We start from the raw sequence: 18,301 nt of genomic DNA on the forward strand, positions 1-18,301 counted from the left end.
TGCTTCTGCACTAGACCTTCTCACGATGGTTTAGGATTATACACTCAATGTCCACTTTATTAGATAACTCCTGTTTCTAATAAAGTGGCAACTCAGTGTACGGCCATGGTCTTCTGCTGCAGTAGTCCATTCACTTCAAAGTTTGACGTGTTGTGCATTCAGAGATGCACACCACTGTTGTAATGCGTGGTGTATCGAGTTACTTTTGCTTTCCTGTCAGGTTAAGCCAACCTGGCTGTTCTCTTCTGACCTCTCTCATTAACAAAGTCCCTTTGCCCACAGAACTGCCACCCACTTTTTTTTTTGTTTTCTGAACCCTTCTCCGTGAACTGCAGAGAATTGTGCATGAAAATCCCAGGAGACCAGCAGTTTCTGAGATACTCAAACCACTCTGTCTGGCACCAGAATCATTCACAGTCAAAGCCAATTGGATCACACTCCTTCCCTATTCTGATGTTTGATCTGAACAACAACGGAATCTCTTGACCATGTCAGCATGTTTTTCTCATGCATTGAGTTGCTACCACATGATTGTCTGATTAACAACCAGGATACAGGTGTATCTAATAAATGATCACTGAGTGTATAATAGCAGGAACTGTTATGTTCTTATCTCTGCCAAGCAGGAGGTCAGTATTGCTTCTTCACTGGGCCTTTCCCATGATAGGTTTGGATTATATCGTGATGTCAAGAACATTTGACAACGATGCTAGGTTAGCTGGTGAGGTTAAAGACAGTGTAGGTAGGACATGTTCAGGTAGCCCTAGGACCTCAAGGTGATTTACTAGTTTTGCAGCCACTTCCTCAAGGATTGAAAGATGTGGAAGAGTTTTCCTATTTATTCAGGGTTATTGTCAGAATTCCTCCCTTTGGGGTGGATGAAACAGTTTTCCCATCGGTGGAAGCATGGCGAACCTCAGCAGGAGCTCCTGATGAAGGGTATTGGCCACCAGTTTCAAGAACAGTTATTACCCTTCAACCATTAGGCTCTTGAACCAGAGGAGATAACTTCACTCGCACCAACACTAAACTGTTCCCGCAAGCTATACACTCACTTTGAAGGACTCTTCATCTCATGTTCTTGATATTTTTTGCAGATTTATTTTTTCTCTTTTGTATTTGCACATTGGTTGCTTGTCCTGTTGGGTGAGGTCTTTCATTGATTCTCAATGACTCTATTATCCTATATCCTTATCACCCAGGCTGTGTTTTTTTTCAAGAGTTGCGCCTCCAGGTTCAATGGAATGGGAAATGGGGAAGGAGGGGAGGGATTACTGAAGGTTTGAGAAATCAATGTTCATGCCATCAGGTTGGAGGCTACCCAAATGGAATATAAGGTGTTGTTCCTCCAACCAAAGCGTGGCCTTATAACGACAGTGGAGGAGGCCTTGGATGGACATACTGGAATGGGAATGGGAAGTGGAATTAAAGTGGGTGGCCACTGGGAGATCCTGCTTGTTCTAGTGGACAGAGCGTAAATACTTGGTGAAGTAATCTCCAACTCACTGATATACAGGAGGCCACACCAGGAAAATCAAACACGGTCTGACCCCAACAGACTCACAGGTGAAGTGTCGCCTCACCTGGAAGGACTGTTCGGGGCCCTGCATGGTAGTGAGGGAGGAGGAGTAGGGACAGGTATAGCACTTGTTCCACTTGCGAGGATAGTGGCAGGAGGGAGTTCAGTGGGAAAGGAAGAATGGATAAGAGAATCACGTAGGGAGTGATCCCTGCAGAAAGCAGAAAAAGGGGGGGAGGGAAAGATGTATTTGGTGGTGGGATCAAGTTGGAGGTGGTGGAAGTTTTGGAGAATGATGTGCTGGACGCAGAGGCTGGTGGGGTGATAGGTGAGGAAAAGAGGAACCTTATCCCTGGTAGGGTGGCGGGAAGATGGGGTATGAGCAGACGTGAGTGAAATGGAAGAGATGCGGTTGAGGGCAGTGTTGATGATGGAGGAAGGGAAGTCCCTTTCTTTGAAAAAGAAGGATATTGCCTTCCTTCTGGAATGAAAAGACTCATCCTGAGAGCAGATTCTAGAATGAAAGTCTCATATTGAGAACAGATGCTAGAATGAACAGCCTCATCGCAGAATAATTTTGAACTTTGAATTAAGCCATTCGGCCCATTGAATGTTCTCTGTTTTTCTATCATGGCTTATATATTTACCTTTTCAGCTTCCATTCTTTTGCCTGCACCTCATAACCTCTGACACCAATATTAATCTAGAACCTATCAAGCTCCACTTTAGATATACCCAATGTTCTCTCCACATCTACTCTATCTAGGCCTTTCAATATTTGACAGGTTTCAAGGAGATCCCCCCTCAATCTTTTAATCTTCAGCAAATACAGGCCCAGAGCTATCAAATGCTCCTCATATGTTAATTTTTTCATTCCAGGAGTCACTCTCTTGAAGCTCCTCTGGACTCTCTTCGTTGCCAGCATATCTTTTATTAAACAAGGATCCCAAACCTCTCGCAACATCTCCAACAAGATCCCACCACAAAGCATATTTTTCCCTCTGCTGTTGGGGTCATCCGCTGTACCTGGTGCTCCTGGTGTGGCCTCCTGTATATCGATGAGACCTGATGTAGATTGGGAGACTGCTTCATTGAGCACCTACACTCCATCCACCATAAAATGTGAGATCTCCCGGTGGCCACCCATTTCAATTCTACTTCCCATTCCCATTCCAACATGTCAGTCCATGGCCTCCTCCAGGTTGGAGGAGCAACACCATATATACCGTTAGGGTAGCCACCAACCTGATGGCATGAACATCGATTTCTCAAACTTCTGGTAATTGCCCCCACACTTCACCATTCCCCATTCCTATTTTCCTCTCACACCTTATCTCCTTACCTGCCCATCACCTCCCTCTGGTGCTCCTCACCCTTCCCTTTCTCCCATGTCCTCTCCTATCAGATTCCCCCTTCTCTTTCATCAATTGACTTTTCAACTCCTTTCTTCACCTCTCCCTCTACTGGTTCCACCTTTCACTCACTACCTTGAACCTCTTCCTCTCCTCCCCCAACCTTCTTACTCTGACTTCTTAGCTCTTTTTCCCAGTGCTGTTGAAGGGTCTCAGACCAAGACATCGACAGTTCACTCTTCTCCATATATGCTGCTTGACCTGCTGAGTTTCTCCAGCATTTTGTGTGTACTACTTTGATTTCCAGCATCTGCAGATTTTCACGTGTTTGCCATGCATTCAAGGTGAGAGGAGGTAGGCTCAAGGTGGACGCGAGGAGAAAGCTTTTTACTCAGAGAGTCATGGTTGACTGGAATGCACTGAATTGAACTGAATTGAATTGACTTTATTATTTACATCCTTCATATACACGAGGAGTAAAAATCTTTGTTACATCTCCGTCTAAATGTGCAATTGCAATTTTATAGTAATTTATAATAAACAGTATGTATAACAGGATAGTCAAATACAGTTGTGTCAGCGTGAATTAATCAGTCTGTTAGCCTGGTGGAAGAAGCTGTCTTGGAGCCTGTTGGTCCTGGCTTTAATGCTGTGGTACCGTTTCCCGGATGGTAGCAGCTGGAATAGATTGTGGTTGGGGTGACTCGGGTCCCAATGAACCTTCGGGCCCTTTTTACACACCTGTCTTTGTAAATATCCTGAATAGTAGGAAGTTCACATCTAAAGATGCGCTGGGCTGTCCACACCACTCTCTGCAGAATCCTGCGATTGAGGGAAGTATAGTTCCCATTCCAGGCAGTGATGCAGCCAGTCAGGATGCTCTCAATTGTGCCTGGTATGGTGGTAGAGGCAAATACTTTAGATGCTTTTAAGAAATGTTTGGATAGGCACATGGATGTAAGAAAGATGGAGGGATATGGACGTGGTGTAGGTAGAAGTGATTAGGGTGTTTTTGATTTGTTTTTCAGCTTGTTCAGCACAATATTGTGGGCCAAATGGCCTGTTCCTGTGTTGTACTTTTCTAGGTTCTAACTTTCCCAGTGGACTCGCAGAGATTTGAAGACTTAGGGTTCTCAGCATCGGGTTTCAACTTCTGGACTTCTGATTGACCTTTGGGCTTTGATGTAGACTTCCGATTGATCTTTGGGCTTCAACTTCTGGACTTCAAATGACCTTCGAGCTTCGAGCTCCATGAACAACCCAGGACTAGCGGTCATGCATGGAATTTTGTTCCCTGAACTCAACAATGACATGCTGATCTGGTGGTGGGGGAGATACCCGAGCCTGACACTCAACCACATTCACGTTGTTAGTGTTCAAAAATGGAATGTGGCCTTAGACCCTTGTCTGTCCTCTTATTCTCCCACATCCCTGACTCCTAACTCCCCTCTCTTTCCTCAAAACCACCCCTATGAACCTTTTGTGTGTGTTGGTGTGGCAACATGTTCTAGACACCTACCAATCTGGGTGTAAAAAACTTGCACTGCATATAGATGGGTGTTGATTTGCCATGGATAATTGCCTACACACAACTTGCATGAGCATCTTATTTACTCAAATGATAAGAGCATCATTAACAGGTCTGGCATTGGTTGCCCTTGAACTGTGTGGCTTGCTACATTCGTAATTTATAACAGCAGATGGCATTGGTAAACTAGGTTTTCTTTTAAAATTGCAGTAATTCCCCAGTCACCATTCTCAAACACTTAGTCCTTTCTTCTTGGTTTATATAACTGAACATGAATATTTTGCTGTTTTGAACTCAAGTGTCATGGATACAGTCCACTGAATTTCTAGATCAGTAACATAACACTTATACAAACACATCAGCTGATAGATGAGGGAAGAGAAGAGCTGGAGAAAGGGATTTTTGTCTTGTGTATGATAGGATGTATGGAGCTGGCTAACAGAATATTAGGAAAATTGGACGCACGTGAGGCTATTACCTTAAGACATAGGAATAGAATTAGGCCCATTCTGCCCACCATAAGACCATGCCAGATTTATTATTCCCTCTCAACTCCATTCTCCTCATTTCTCCCCATAACCTTTGACACCTTTACTAATCAACAACCTATCAATCTCCACTTTAAATGTACCCAACGACCTGGCCTCCACAGGCCTTTGTAGCAATGAATTCCACAGATTCACCTACCTCTGGCTACAGCATGTCCTCCTCACTTTGTCCCAAAGGAATGTCCCTCTATCCTGAGGCTGCACCCTCTGATCCTAGACTTTCCCACAGTATGTCATCTGACTGATTCACCTAAAGCTTTTTTTAAATTTGTCTAAATTTCTATGACATGTTCATTCAGAAGTACCTGCAAATGAAAGTGCGGTAGTCACAGCTATTGGTTCTATCATCAGTGATGTTCGACAGTCAGATTCAACCAGATCCCCTTTTACAGTCACTGGGGCAGAGGTGAAGTGCCGTAGTCCCACTTTTAATGGAGCGATCCAATTGAACTGAACTGAAGAGAGGCAGCCAACAAAACCCTGTGTATTGGCATTCAGTATCTCCTGGTCAAGATTGCCAGTATCTGTAAAGGTGGAAGAGCACAAGAGAGCATGTTAGATAGCAGTACGTCAGTTGAATAACATGAAATATTTATATTAATGTTATACACAAAAGACACCATCCAGGTAAAGCAAAGGCAGCAGTTCCATTCTGTGATGGTATTTGGTTCCCTGCCTGCAAAACATCTAAACTTACTTTGAAAATTATATCTCTTGAGCAGCCAGCCTCAGCTATGGGCCAGTTGTCCTGGTCAGCGAATATCTGTCACAATTCCACCTCAGTTTCTCTCCCCATAGTCCCACAATACCTAAGACCCCTTTGGGTATTTTGCCACTTACACAAAAGGACAACTTAGTATAGCCATTTCAAGTCAAGTCCAATTTATTGTCATGTGAACAATTACTGAGGTTCAGGTACAATGAAAAACTTGCCTACAGCACCACCACAGGAATATAGGTGTAAACAACACAAGAAGCATAAAATATATTTAAATCTATACCATACAGTGAAAAACAAAGACTTTTTGAGTTTTTGTAAGAGTGAACCACAAAGGTCGATGGGTAGGGTAGTGAATGTCATCTACCTGGACTTTAGCAAGGGCTTTGACAAGGTACTGTATCGTAGGCTAGTGTGGAAAGTTAGGTCCCATGGAATCCAGAGGAGCTAGTTTGGTGGATTCAAAATCGACTCACAGGTCCATGCCTCTGGCTAGGATCTTTATGTCCTCGTTGTCCAGGGGAATGGTACCGAAGGATTGGAGGGAGGCAAATGTTGTCCCCTTGTTCAAAAAAGGTAGTAGGGATAGTTCGGGTAATTATAGACCAGTGAGCCTTACATCTGTGGTGGGAAAGCTGTTGGAAAAGATTCTTAGAGATAGGATCTGTGGGCATTGAGAGAATTATGGTCTGATCAGGGACAGTCAGCATGGCTTTGTGAAGGGCAGTTCGTGTCTAACAAGTCTGATAGAGTTCTTTGAGGAGGTGACCAGGCATATAGATGAGGGTAGTGCAGTGGATGTGATCTATATGGATTTTAGTAAGGCATTTGACAAGGTTCCACACGGTAGGCTTATTCAGAAAGTCATAACGCATGGAATCCAGGGAAGTTTGGCTAGGTGGATTCAAGTTTGCAGACGACACAAAGGTTGGTGGTGTTGTAGATAGTGTAGAGGATTGTCGAAGATTGCAGAGAGACATTGATAGGATGCAGAAGTGGGCTGAGAAATGGCAGATGCTGTTCAACCCGGAGAAGTGTGAAGTGGTACATTTTGGAAGGACAAACTCCAAGGCAGAGTACAAAGTAAATGGCAGGATACTTGGTAGTGTGGAGGAGCAGAAGGATCTGGGGGTTTGGGCCTTAAATGTGCATCAAGATGGCACCTGTGTACAATGCTCCTTAGGTTGACAACTTCTGGATAGATCATAAAACCATACATTTCACTTCTTTTATGTCTTGGATGATTGCTTTTCATTTTGATTGTGATTCTGGAACTGTTGGAACCCATAATTTGCAGATTGGTGATTGTTTGGGTTTTTCTTTTTTTTTAATTTTATTTTTATTTGGATAAGGAATTCACAATTATCATGTACTTTTTTCACACATATAACCTTTTCCATTTTTTTATATGTATAAAACTACAATTATTTATACATTCTTAAGTACACATTGAGATGATATAAAAGGAAAATAAACATTTAAATAGATAATTATGTACTGTGGTAAATCTAACCTATTAGGCTAAGTAATGAAATTAGTTGTTAAGAAAAATGGTAATAATAGTTTCCATACAACCCTTCTGGACCATTTCCACTGGTCCAAAATGTTGCATACAAGCCTATATACCAACCATTGTAGGTGTTCATATCCCAATTTGTTCGTGCGTGTTCCTGCCCGCAGACATAATTATCCAATCCCTATGTACTTATTTACTTAATTTTTTCATTTTTTTTATCCCTTTCCCAAATCTTTCCCTTTACTTGTGTTAATTCTCTATTTTCCAAAAAAAAACAACAAACATTTAGACTAGGGGTGCTTACGTTAGCAATATTACTGTGTTGATGAGAAGAGCAATATAAATCATTAGGAGAATCATCTAAAGTCTGCTCGCATTGGGGTTATATATTCAATCCATTTATTCCAGATTTGATAAAATGTTTCTTTTTGAGTTCTCAGGGAGTAAGTCAACTTTTCCATTTTAAATATTTCCAAGATAATTTCGTACCAATCTTCTAATGTAGGTGGTATTGGATTTAGCCATTTTCTAGTGATTGATTTCTTACTTGCCGCTAAGAGGGCCTGCAGCAACTTTATATCTTCCTTCTGTTCAAGGAACAATACATGCCCCAAATAGAGCGTCTCAAAGTTCAGAGGTATCTGGGACCTAAGTACCTTAACTAATGTTCTATGAATACCTTCCCAAAATAGACTTAATTTAGGGCAATCCCAGAAAATATGAAAATGATTTGCCTCCTTGGAGCCGCACCTTCTCCAACACATCACATTTGTATCTTTATATTTTTCCTGATATGGGGTCTTGAAGTATCTTATAATGTTTTTCCAACAATGTTCTCTCCAAGTCAAAGAATTAGTCGAGGACCATTGAAAGCTGCAGATTTTCCCCCAAGCCTCCTCTGAAAGTACCAACCCCGCTTCTTTCTCCCACTTCTCTTTAATATACAGTGTATTTACATTTTTAGCATGGGAGAGTGCATTATATAGGCAAGAAACTGATTTACTAGGTATTGAACTGCAAGCCGAATTCAGAATCTTGAAAAATTCTAATTCTACTGTTGATAGGTCTGTATATCTACAACTCTGGTTAACATAGTTTCGTATTTGAAGGTACCTAAAAAAGTCATTATGTTCTAGTCCATGTTTGTCCTGCAGAATTTGGAAACTTTGTAATACTCTTTTATCTATAAATGAGAGGTAGGTTGTAAGACCTTTCTTTATCCATAGCTCAAATCTTTTATCTCCTCTGTTGGGAAGGAATTCGGTATCATATGCACACCATCTAAAGAGTTTTAGCATGTTATTAATTCCACATGAATTAACCACCTTCTGCCATACTTTTAATGTAAGATTTATCCAAGCATTATTAAATTTTTCCAACTGGGCCATCAATCCTTTGTCAGCTATTGAGGGCTGAAGAGGAAAACTGTCAACTAATCCAAATTCTATTTCCTTCCATCTAGCCTTATATTCCCTATTACACCAATATAACAGAGGGGTTATCTGTGAGGCATAAAAATAATTTCTCAGGCAAGGAAGAACCATACCTCCTCTTTCCTTCCCTAACTGTAAGGTGTTATATCGAATTCTAGGTCTCCTTCCTTGCCAAATGAAGCGGGAAATCCATTTGTCCCATTCCCTGAATTGATTATCATCCACCTCCACTGGTAAAGTACGGAAAAGATATAATAACTGAGGAAGAATATTCATTTTTATAGTATTTATCCTTGAATTTAAACTTAAAAAGGGGATAAGATTCCATCTATGCATATCTGCTTTTATCTCTGAGATTAATGGCCCATAATTTACCTGTGACAGTGTTGAAAGATCCTTCGGCAGGGTTATTCCTAAATATTTTAATGATTTAGCTTCCCACTTAAGATCGTATGTATCCTGCAATTTTTTGGATGGTGTATAATTTAGGGACATAACCTGCGTTTTCTTTACATTTATTTTATAACCTGATATTTTCCCAAAGTCATCCAACAGTGTAAACAATCCTATAAATGATTTTTCTGGTTCACTCAGATAGACCAAAACATCATCTGCGAATAACGCCACTTTCTGTTCAATCCCTGCCACCTTGATACCTTTTACGATTTCGCTCTGTCTTATTAGTTGGGCAAGTGGTTCAATATATAGCGCAAAAAGGAGAGGAGAAATTGGGCATCCCTGTCTAGTGCCTCTCTCTAAAATGAAGGAGTCAGAGAGGTCCCCATTTATCTTAATTCGGGCTGTAGGGCTGTCATATAGAGTCTGAATTACTTTAATAAACCTTTCTTGAAAGCCGAATCTTCCTAACACTCTGTATAGGAATGCCCAACTAACCGAATCAAAAGCTTTCTCAGCGTCCAATCCTACTACCATTGTCTCTGTCTCGTTCTTATCAACCTGTTCTAATATGTGCAGAATTCTCCTTATGTTGTCCTGTGTTTGTCTTTGTTGAATAAATCCAGTCTGGTCTAAATGGATTAGGCCAGGTAAAAGCTTTTCCAATCTGCGCGCTAATATAGATGTAAATAGTTTGTAATCTAAATTAAGAACACTAATTGGCCGATAATTGCTACATTCTAGTTTATCTTTACCCTCTTTAGGAATAACTGAAATAATCGCTTCTCTCCAGGAAGGTGGAGTTTCTCCTCTCTGCAAGATCCAGTTAAAGGTGTTAAGTAGTAATAGAGCTAACTGTGTCTTCAGGGACTTGTACCACTCTGAGGTAAACCCATCAGAACCCGGGGACTTTCCAGCCTTTAACCTGGAGATGGCCACGTTCAGTTCTTTGACAGTTACTGGTTCTAATAAACTTTCATTTTGTAAATCTGTAAGTTTAGGTAGATCTAAAAAATTCAATACACTGTCTATATAGGGCTCATTGGGGGCCCGGGGTTGGGAGTACAGCTCTCGATAATATGTTTCAAAACTCTCTTGAATTTTCCCTATTGTACTCTCCACAAGCTTTGTCTTTGGATTCTTTATTTTATGAATTGTATTGTCTGCTTGTTGTTTTCGTAATTTATATGCTAATAATCTAGCTGATTTACCTCCTACTTCATAATTCTTTTGTCTCAGGTAAAGAAAATTTCTTTGAGTTTCCAACGTATAAATATCATCAATTTCACTTTGCAATTTCCTAATTTCCTGTTTTCGATTTGAATTACTTTTGTTGCTATCTACAACTTGAAGTCGTTTTAATTTTCCTTGAAGGTCTGCTAATTTTTGTGCATTGATTTTTTTCATGTGAGTAGTAATGGAAATAATTTTCCCTCTCAGTACAGCTTTCAATGTATCCCATAAAATCACTGGTGATGTTTCTCCCGTGTCATTAAGGTCTAGATATTCTTTGATTTCTCCCCTTAATCTCTCCATTACTTTCGGGTTATTGAGTATATGTGAGTTTAGCCTCCATAGTGTTTTCCTCATTTTCCTTTCCAGGATTAGAGACATAGAGACTGGGCTATGATCCGACAGATCAATTGTTGCAATATTACAGTTTTTTATCCTGAGTCTATCTGTATTAAAGATAAAGAAATAGTCTATCCTTGAATAGGCTGAATGAGGGAAAGAGTAATATGTATAATCTTTACTAGTAGGGTGTACTTCCCTCCAGACATCTATAATTCCCAACTCCTCCATCAATGAATTCACTTTCCGAGTCAGAGGTTTATTCTGAGTAACTATTCTTGAAGAATCTAATATAGGATTTAATCTAATATTAAAATCCCCTCCACAAATTACTACCCCTCGAGAACTGACCATTAGGTCAAAAATGTGTCTATAAAATGACCATTCACTACCTGGAGGAGCATAAACATTCAGCAATGTTATTTCTGTACCTTCTATTCTTCCTGTGATTTTTACAAACCGTCCTTATTTGTCTTAGTCTCTGAAATATGTTCATAATTAAGAGCACTTGATAATAAAGTAGCTACCCCTCTTTTGTGACTCAATTTATATGATGAATAAAATACATGCTTAAAGCCCATTCTTTTTAATTTTCCATGTTCAGATTGGCTCATATGTGTTTCCTGGAGGAAAGCTATTTGTGCCCTCTCTTTTTTCAATTTAGACATAATCTTATTTCTTTTAATTGGATTCAAAACCCCATTAACATTATAGGAAATTATTTTTACCAATTCAGTTTGCATTTTTCTCTAGTAGAAAAAAAGCACTCTCCTTTTCTAACCAAACAGTAAGCAATCCCTTCTCAACAGTAAACCAAGACATATAACCACACCCTAGACATTTCTGAACGTATAACATTTGAAAATTTTTCCCGACTTCCCACAGTGAGGCCTGAGCACCGACCCGCCTCAGTTCAGAGGGATAACCTCTATCTTCACCCAGTGTTAGAGGGCCCTCAACTGTTTGAATAATCATAGAGAATTTTCTCCTATTTATGTCTCGACCATATTGCTATCATTCAAGTTATTCCACCTAGTTTATTTTCAGTTACCAGTTTTCATTTTACTTTTAAGTCCGATTTACTCTTTTCAGTCATTTCTCTTAATTAATCTGTATTCTCTGTACATTCGCGTCTGAATATTTGCAGCTTTTCCTTGTAGTTTGACACTCTGGTTCGAGTGGAGCGTCCTCGCCCCACTAACTGCCACGACTTCTGCCGAATCCTCTCCAGTAGCGACTCCGGTTGGGTGATAACTTTAATAGGTAGTCCCCGGTCCGCCAGGTCCGACGTTGCCTCCTCCACCGTAGCGTAAGTTTTTGTCCCTTCGTCGTAAAAGACTCTCAGCCGAGCTGGATACAGGGTCTGGAATCTGATGTTGTTTTCCTTCAGGACTCTCCGTGTTTCCGTATATTCCTTCCGTCTGGCAAGAATCCCCGGTGCGTAGTCGTGGTCCAAACTGATTTTGCAGTTGTTCCACATGAAACCTTTCTTTTGCCATGCCCTTTTAAGCACCTCTTCCTTCGTTCTGTAACTGAGAAATCTGATCAGAATCGATCTGGGCTGGGCGCCTGCTGGAGGCTGTGGTGCTAACGCCCGGTGGGCCCTTTCTATCTGTAGGTCTTTTGCGGCCGGCATATCAAGGTTCTCTCTAAGCAGCTTCTCCACGAAGGGAATCATCAATCCGGATTTACCTTCGGTTCCTTCGGGAACTCCGTAGATCCTCACATTTTCCCTTCTCGAGCGGCCGCCTTGATCTATTAGTTTTCACTGGAGTTGGTCTTGTAGCTTCAGCATTTCTGCTATCACTTCCTCGGCGTTTTGTAGCTTCTCTTCAATTCCAACAATCCTCGCTTCGGCTTCATCTATCCGCGAGTTAGGTTTTACTATTTCTCCTTTAATATCTTCCAGCTGTTTGCTGTTATCTTGTCGGAACTCGCGAATCTCTCCGAGAATCAAAGACAGAGTCACCGATTCCCCCTCATTATCTCCGTCCTGGCTTGCCGTGGGGGAGCTAGGCCCTTCGCCTTGCTGCATCTCTTTATGTTTATCAGCCTTCGAAGCGGACTTTTTATTCTTGTTCTTAGACATCATCCTTGCCCCTTTTATTAATATAGTTATGCAATATTAAGTATTTGTCTAAATTCTTTTGGGGCAGTTTACCTTCTTTTTTGTCGAGAGACCTTTTCCTTACGCCGCCATTCCCTTGATCTGTGGGTTTTTCAGTGCTCTGCAGTCACTGAGAGGATTCTGGGAGGCAGAGGAAGCGTGAAGAAATCTCATGGCAAGAAGTCTAGGAGATGGAGCATGAGCCAACTTCAACTCCATTTTGCCAGTTAAAGCTTCCATCGTTCGCTGATTAAAACAACAAGGGAGTTTGAAACAACGAGGTGAATGCAAAGAATGAGCGCCAGCCTCCTGCCTTTTATGACTGGTGAGATCGCTCTACTACTGAGAAGGGAGACTGCCTCTTTATCACTGGCAAGATCACTCTACTATGGAGAGGGGAAACTGCCTTTTTATCACTGTGAGATCACTCTACTACGGAGAGGGGAAACTGCCTTTTTATCACTGAGATCACTCTACTACGGAGAGGGGAAACTGCCCTTTTATCACTGTGAGATTTCTCTGCTATGGAGAGGGGAAACTGCCTTTTTATCACTCGCGAGATCACTCAACTATGGAGAGGGGAAACTGCCTTTTTATCACTGGTGAAGGGCTTGGACTCAAGTGCTTGTGTCCAGGCTCTTCCTCAACTCTGCCTCACTTTGGTGCTGCCACATTGCGTCACCTTCAAGTCTGCTCCAGCAATGGCCAAACATTGGTTCATTCCCTGCTCTGTGCCCGGGTCAAGCAGCCTCAATTTGGTCCATACCCGCCAAGCCGCAACCCTCCTGCAGCTTTGAGACTTCAGCTCACACCGCAATAATGCCAGGTGATAAAGGTGGTTCAAAAACTAAATTCCGAAAGGGATTGATTGCAGAGATTGTTTACCAGGGAAAGTGTGATTAATAAAGTAGTTCATAGTTTTCTTTGTTTTGTTTGCTGCTAGCAAGTAGTCACTGAGCTTCACCAACACCATCGTAAACTGGAACAAAAGGTGCTATTGCTAGTGAAGAATGTTATTGTAGATTACAGAGAGATCTTCCTCAGGTAGAGAAGTGGGCCTAGGAATGGCAGATCAATTTCAGTATAGGTAAGTGTGAGGTGACACATTTTGGAAAGTCAAATCAACGCAGGACTTATATGATGACTGTTCAGGCACTAGGGAGTGTAATGGACCAGAGAGACATTGGAGTACAAGTATCTATTTTGTTGAAAGCAGTGTCACAGGTAGACAGAGTGGTGAAAAAGGTGTTTAGCACTCTGGCCTTCACCAGTCTGGGGCTTTGAGTATAGTGCCAAAATGGAGTGAAGATGCAGAGGATGATTCCAATAATAGGAGAGTCTAGGACCAGAGGGCTTAGCCTTATAATACAAGGATGACCCTTTAGAACAGAGACGAGGAAGATTTTCTTTAGCCTGAGAGTGGTGAATCTTTGAAATTAATTCCCACAGATGGCTGTGGAGCAAGTCACTGGGGATATTTAAAGTAGAGGGTGATAGGCTTTTGATTAAGTAAGCGGAATGAGGTTAAAAGGGAAAATAATAAATCAGCCATATGAATAGAGGAGCAGACTTGATGGACCGAATGACTTAATTCTGCTCTGATATTTTACCTCCGTCAACAGGAAATAGAAATCATTTATAAGCTTAACTGATATATATGTTCTTTTTGGAAGATTATTTCTCTTCAAGCTATGAATCATTCTATTATTGAAAGGGTGTATACATCTGAAATAGCTACTGTTAAAAGTGACCTATTGTTATTATGGAAAATGTCACCATTTTTAATTAAACTTTATTGAATTTAATCTCTCGTGCACTGCTAAATGCCAAACACAGGTCAATGAAATTAAAGATGTCAATCTTGTTCAAATGTGTGTCAATTTGAAATATTGATGGGAACAGAAGCACGTTTTGGTCCCAGCACACACAGGTCTCGCTGTTTTGTTTTCAGAAATATGGTGTCTGTAGGACAGATCTTGATGCCTACCAAAATAAACTAATGGATACAGCCCAGTCCATCATGGGGAAAGCCCTCCCTGTGGTGTATTTAATATTTCAGTAATATTATAAATATATTGCGTGATTAAACATTCTTCATTGTTTACATAACTTATTATGGGTTATATGTAAAACTCCCACCCATTGAGCACATCTACACCAAGCGCTGTCGCAGGAAAGCAGCATCCATCATCAAAGACTCCCACTGACTATGCCATGCTCTCTTCTCACAGCTGCCATCAGAAAGGAGGGCCAGGAGCCTCAGGACCCACGCAACCAGGTTCAGGAACAGTTATTACCCCTCAACCATCAGGCTCTTGAACCAACGAGGATAACCACTCAACTTCACTCATCCCATGTCTGAACTATTCCCATAGCTGAAGACTCTTCATCTCATGTTCTTGATATTACTTATTCATTTATTATTATATTTTTTTCTCAGCTCAAGCTGGAAAAATCTGAGGTGTGGGTATAGACAAGCATATCCATTTTTGAATTCCTAGGAACATTTGGACTATTCTACTGGTGTTTTGTATTGTGGCTTTCTGGAGATTTACAAAATATTGCTGTGTATGCCTAATTGTTTAATGTTAATATGTAGTGACTTCAGGTTGATACCAACTGTACTTATTACTACTGGAACAATGTACGCCCTGTTCATTTTCCATAGTCTTTCAAATTCCTCTTTTAATTCATCATATTTCACTTATTAATATCTATATATTATGTGTGTTTGGCTTTACCTATTAAGTAAGTTGCTCTTGATGGTTTATCCTATAATATTATATCTGGATGGTTATTATGGATTGTCATATGTGTAATAATGGACCAGTCATAATATAATTTGCAGGACTCTGACTCTAAAACTGGAACAGGCTTGTACTTATATTAGATACAAATGGTGTCATTTATGAGTTCATATTTTAAAGTAAGATTTTGGTGAATAATTGAATAATATTTGCCACTTGCTTGTGTCTGTGTAAGTAATCAGATTGAGTTAAACTGCTACAGGATTCTGTAATGTGTTGGATTGTTTCATGTTTCACTTGGCATTTGCTGCATTTATCATCTTGAACTTGTTGGTTTCTTAATATGTATTTTTGATTTCTTTTTGTGTTAACCACCTGGTTGCCACAAGGATCCTCTCTATTTCTGAGAAGGGGTATCCAACTTTGAGCCAGGCATTTGATACTTCTTTGTCAATATCTATTCTACTCTGATCATGGGGATGGCTTTCAAGGAGGGTTACACTCTTCCATTGGTTAACATTTTCTTCTGTAGTGATAATTTCTTCATTTTTCTGGGTTGTGTTTTCATTTAAGTTTAGTGATGTGTACATCTTATCAGAATTGCATATGCTCATGTAGAGTGCTGAATCCTGTTTTCATTGAGGAAAATCTATCCTTAGAAGTTTTATCTTGACCGTTGTGTAAATTTTCTACATCTATTATTCCTCTTCTGCCTGCTGTCCTAGCTAGTGTTAATCAAAATGGGTTCGAGTGTACAGAGCGTATTCCAAAATTTGTCATTTCAGTTCTTACTCTTCTTTGTAAATTTTCCAGACCAATTTCAAAACAAAATATTTTGCCAAAAGAATACCTTAATTTAGGTATAGTGAAAGTGTTCATTGCCTCTGTTGTATTTTATTATTGAGCTCAGTTTGGCAGATTTTCTTGAGTCTTGAAGCAAATTCTGTCTAAAGTTTCCCCTTTACCGTGCTATGGTTTATTTTCTTTGCTTGTTGATATTCCAGATAGTTATATGTTTCATATTCGTCCATCGGTTATATTGTATCCGGCTGCTCTGTTTGGTATTCCATTAGCTCTACTGCACCTTTCTTTATGTTTAATGTTCTGCATTTATCCAGTACAAAGTTCATGTTTTTATCTTTAGAAAATAGTTCGACTATTTGAATTAATTGCTTTAGCTTTACTGATGGAGTGAAAATTTCAAATCGATGGTGTGTCAAAGTATAATTCCTTTGGTTGTCCCTGATTTGATACCCAGTTTTTATCCGATTCTATAAATTAGACAGAAGGTTTAAAGGTAGACAGAACCATAGTGGGCTTAGAGAACTGCCTATGAAAATACCTCAGTTTATTTTAATAAGTGTGCTTGTTCTTTTTTTGATTGTTAATAGATAGGATGATTACAGTGGGTCAATGCTTCATCAGATGTTGTAGGAATTTTCCAAGTACTGGGTGTAGTTTATATATGTTTAGAGTGTCTATTAATCATGAGTGTGTGACAGAATCAAATGCTTTTTGGTAGTAAATATCCGAACATGAAAAATTTCTGCTTTTCCACTGGGCTTGATTTAAAATCACAGAATTTATTATCAGTTATTGTTGTTCTTTTTTAATTATTATTATTTCTTTGTTTTTCTTTCTGTACTTGCACAGTTTGTTATCTTTTGTACAGTGGTTTTGGGGGTGGTCTTTCATTGATTTTATCGTGTTTCTTGTATTTACTGAGAAAGCCCATAAGCAAATGAACCTCAAGGTTTGTACTGTGTATGGTGACATATATGTACTTTGAACTTTGGAATTACAGAAGGACTGCTCTGGTGTATGTGAGTCACTAGCCAAAGTATGGCAGTATGCCAGGGAATACCTGGCAATTGTTTTTCAGAATACTTACATAAAATATAGAATATAGAACCATACAGCACAGCACAAGCACTTTGAACAACTATGTTGTGCCAACCTTTAAACTTACTCCACGATCCTTCTAATCCTTCCCTCCCCCATAACCCTTCATCTTCCTTTTCATCCATATGCCTATCTAAGAGTCTTTAAAATGTCCCTAATCCATCACCAGCAGTACATTTACCACTCTCTGTGTAAAAAAGAAACTAACTCTGACATCTTGCCTAAACTTTCCTCCACTGATCTTCAATAGATATCCTCGGGCATTATCTATTGTTATCCTGGGAAAAGGGGCCCAGCCTTTCAATGTCCCTGATAATCTTAAAACACCTCTTTCAAGATGCCTCTCATCCTCCTTCACTCCAAATAAAAAACCTCGAGTTAATTCAATCTTTCTTTCATAAGACACATTCTCTAATCTTCAAGTTTCTTTAAACAGTGTGAGAATGGCTGCTATGGTCTTATGTTGCCTGGAAATCTCCCAGAATAGGAAAGAGTACTCCCATGATAAAATGAGTGGAGGTCACACATTCAGATTCAGAGTGGAATCGTTGAGTCATAGACCACTACAGCACAGAACAGGCCCTTCAGTTCATGGTCAACTTTTTTACTGCCTAAACCCACCTCCGCATCCAGACTATAGCCCTCCCATCCATGCACCTATTCAAACTTCTCTTAAATGTTGCAATTGAACGCACATCCACCATTTCTACTGGCAGCTCGTTCCATGTTTGCACCACCCTCTGAGTGAAGAAGTTTCCTCTCAAGTTCCCCTTAAATATTCCATCTTTCACCTTAAATCCATGATCTTCAGTTCTAGTATCATCCAACTTGAGGGGAAAAAGCCTGCTTTTCTTTATCTTATCTATGCCCCTCATAATTTTGTATGCCTTTATATGATAGCCACTCATTCTCCTGTGCTTCAGAGAATAAAGTCCTAACTTATTCATCCTATCCCTATAACTC

General features: G+C 40.2%; 1 protein-coding gene across 3 annotated transcripts in view; it reads right to left on the minus strand.

Moving 5' to 3' along the window:
* Nucleotides 1-18,301, minus strand: part of LOC134346869 (contactin-associated protein-like 5) — a 1,934,616-nt gene that overhangs the window by 105,502 nt on the left and 1,810,813 nt on the right. For all 3 annotated transcript variants that reach the window (XM_063048675.1, XM_063048674.1, XM_063048673.1), the window contains one exon: nucleotides 5,253-5,471. In XM_063048675.1, coding sequence (XP_062904745.1) covers nucleotides 5,253-5,471 — 219 coding nt within the window. The remainder of the gene's footprint in view (nucleotides 1-5,252; nucleotides 5,472-18,301) is intronic.

Source organism: Mobula hypostoma, chromosome 5, assembly GCF_963921235.1.
Source record: "Mobula hypostoma chromosome 5, sMobHyp1.1, whole genome shotgun sequence".
In the NCBI taxonomy this organism is placed as follows: domain Eukaryota; kingdom Metazoa; phylum Chordata; class Chondrichthyes; order Myliobatiformes; family Myliobatidae; genus Mobula; species Mobula hypostoma.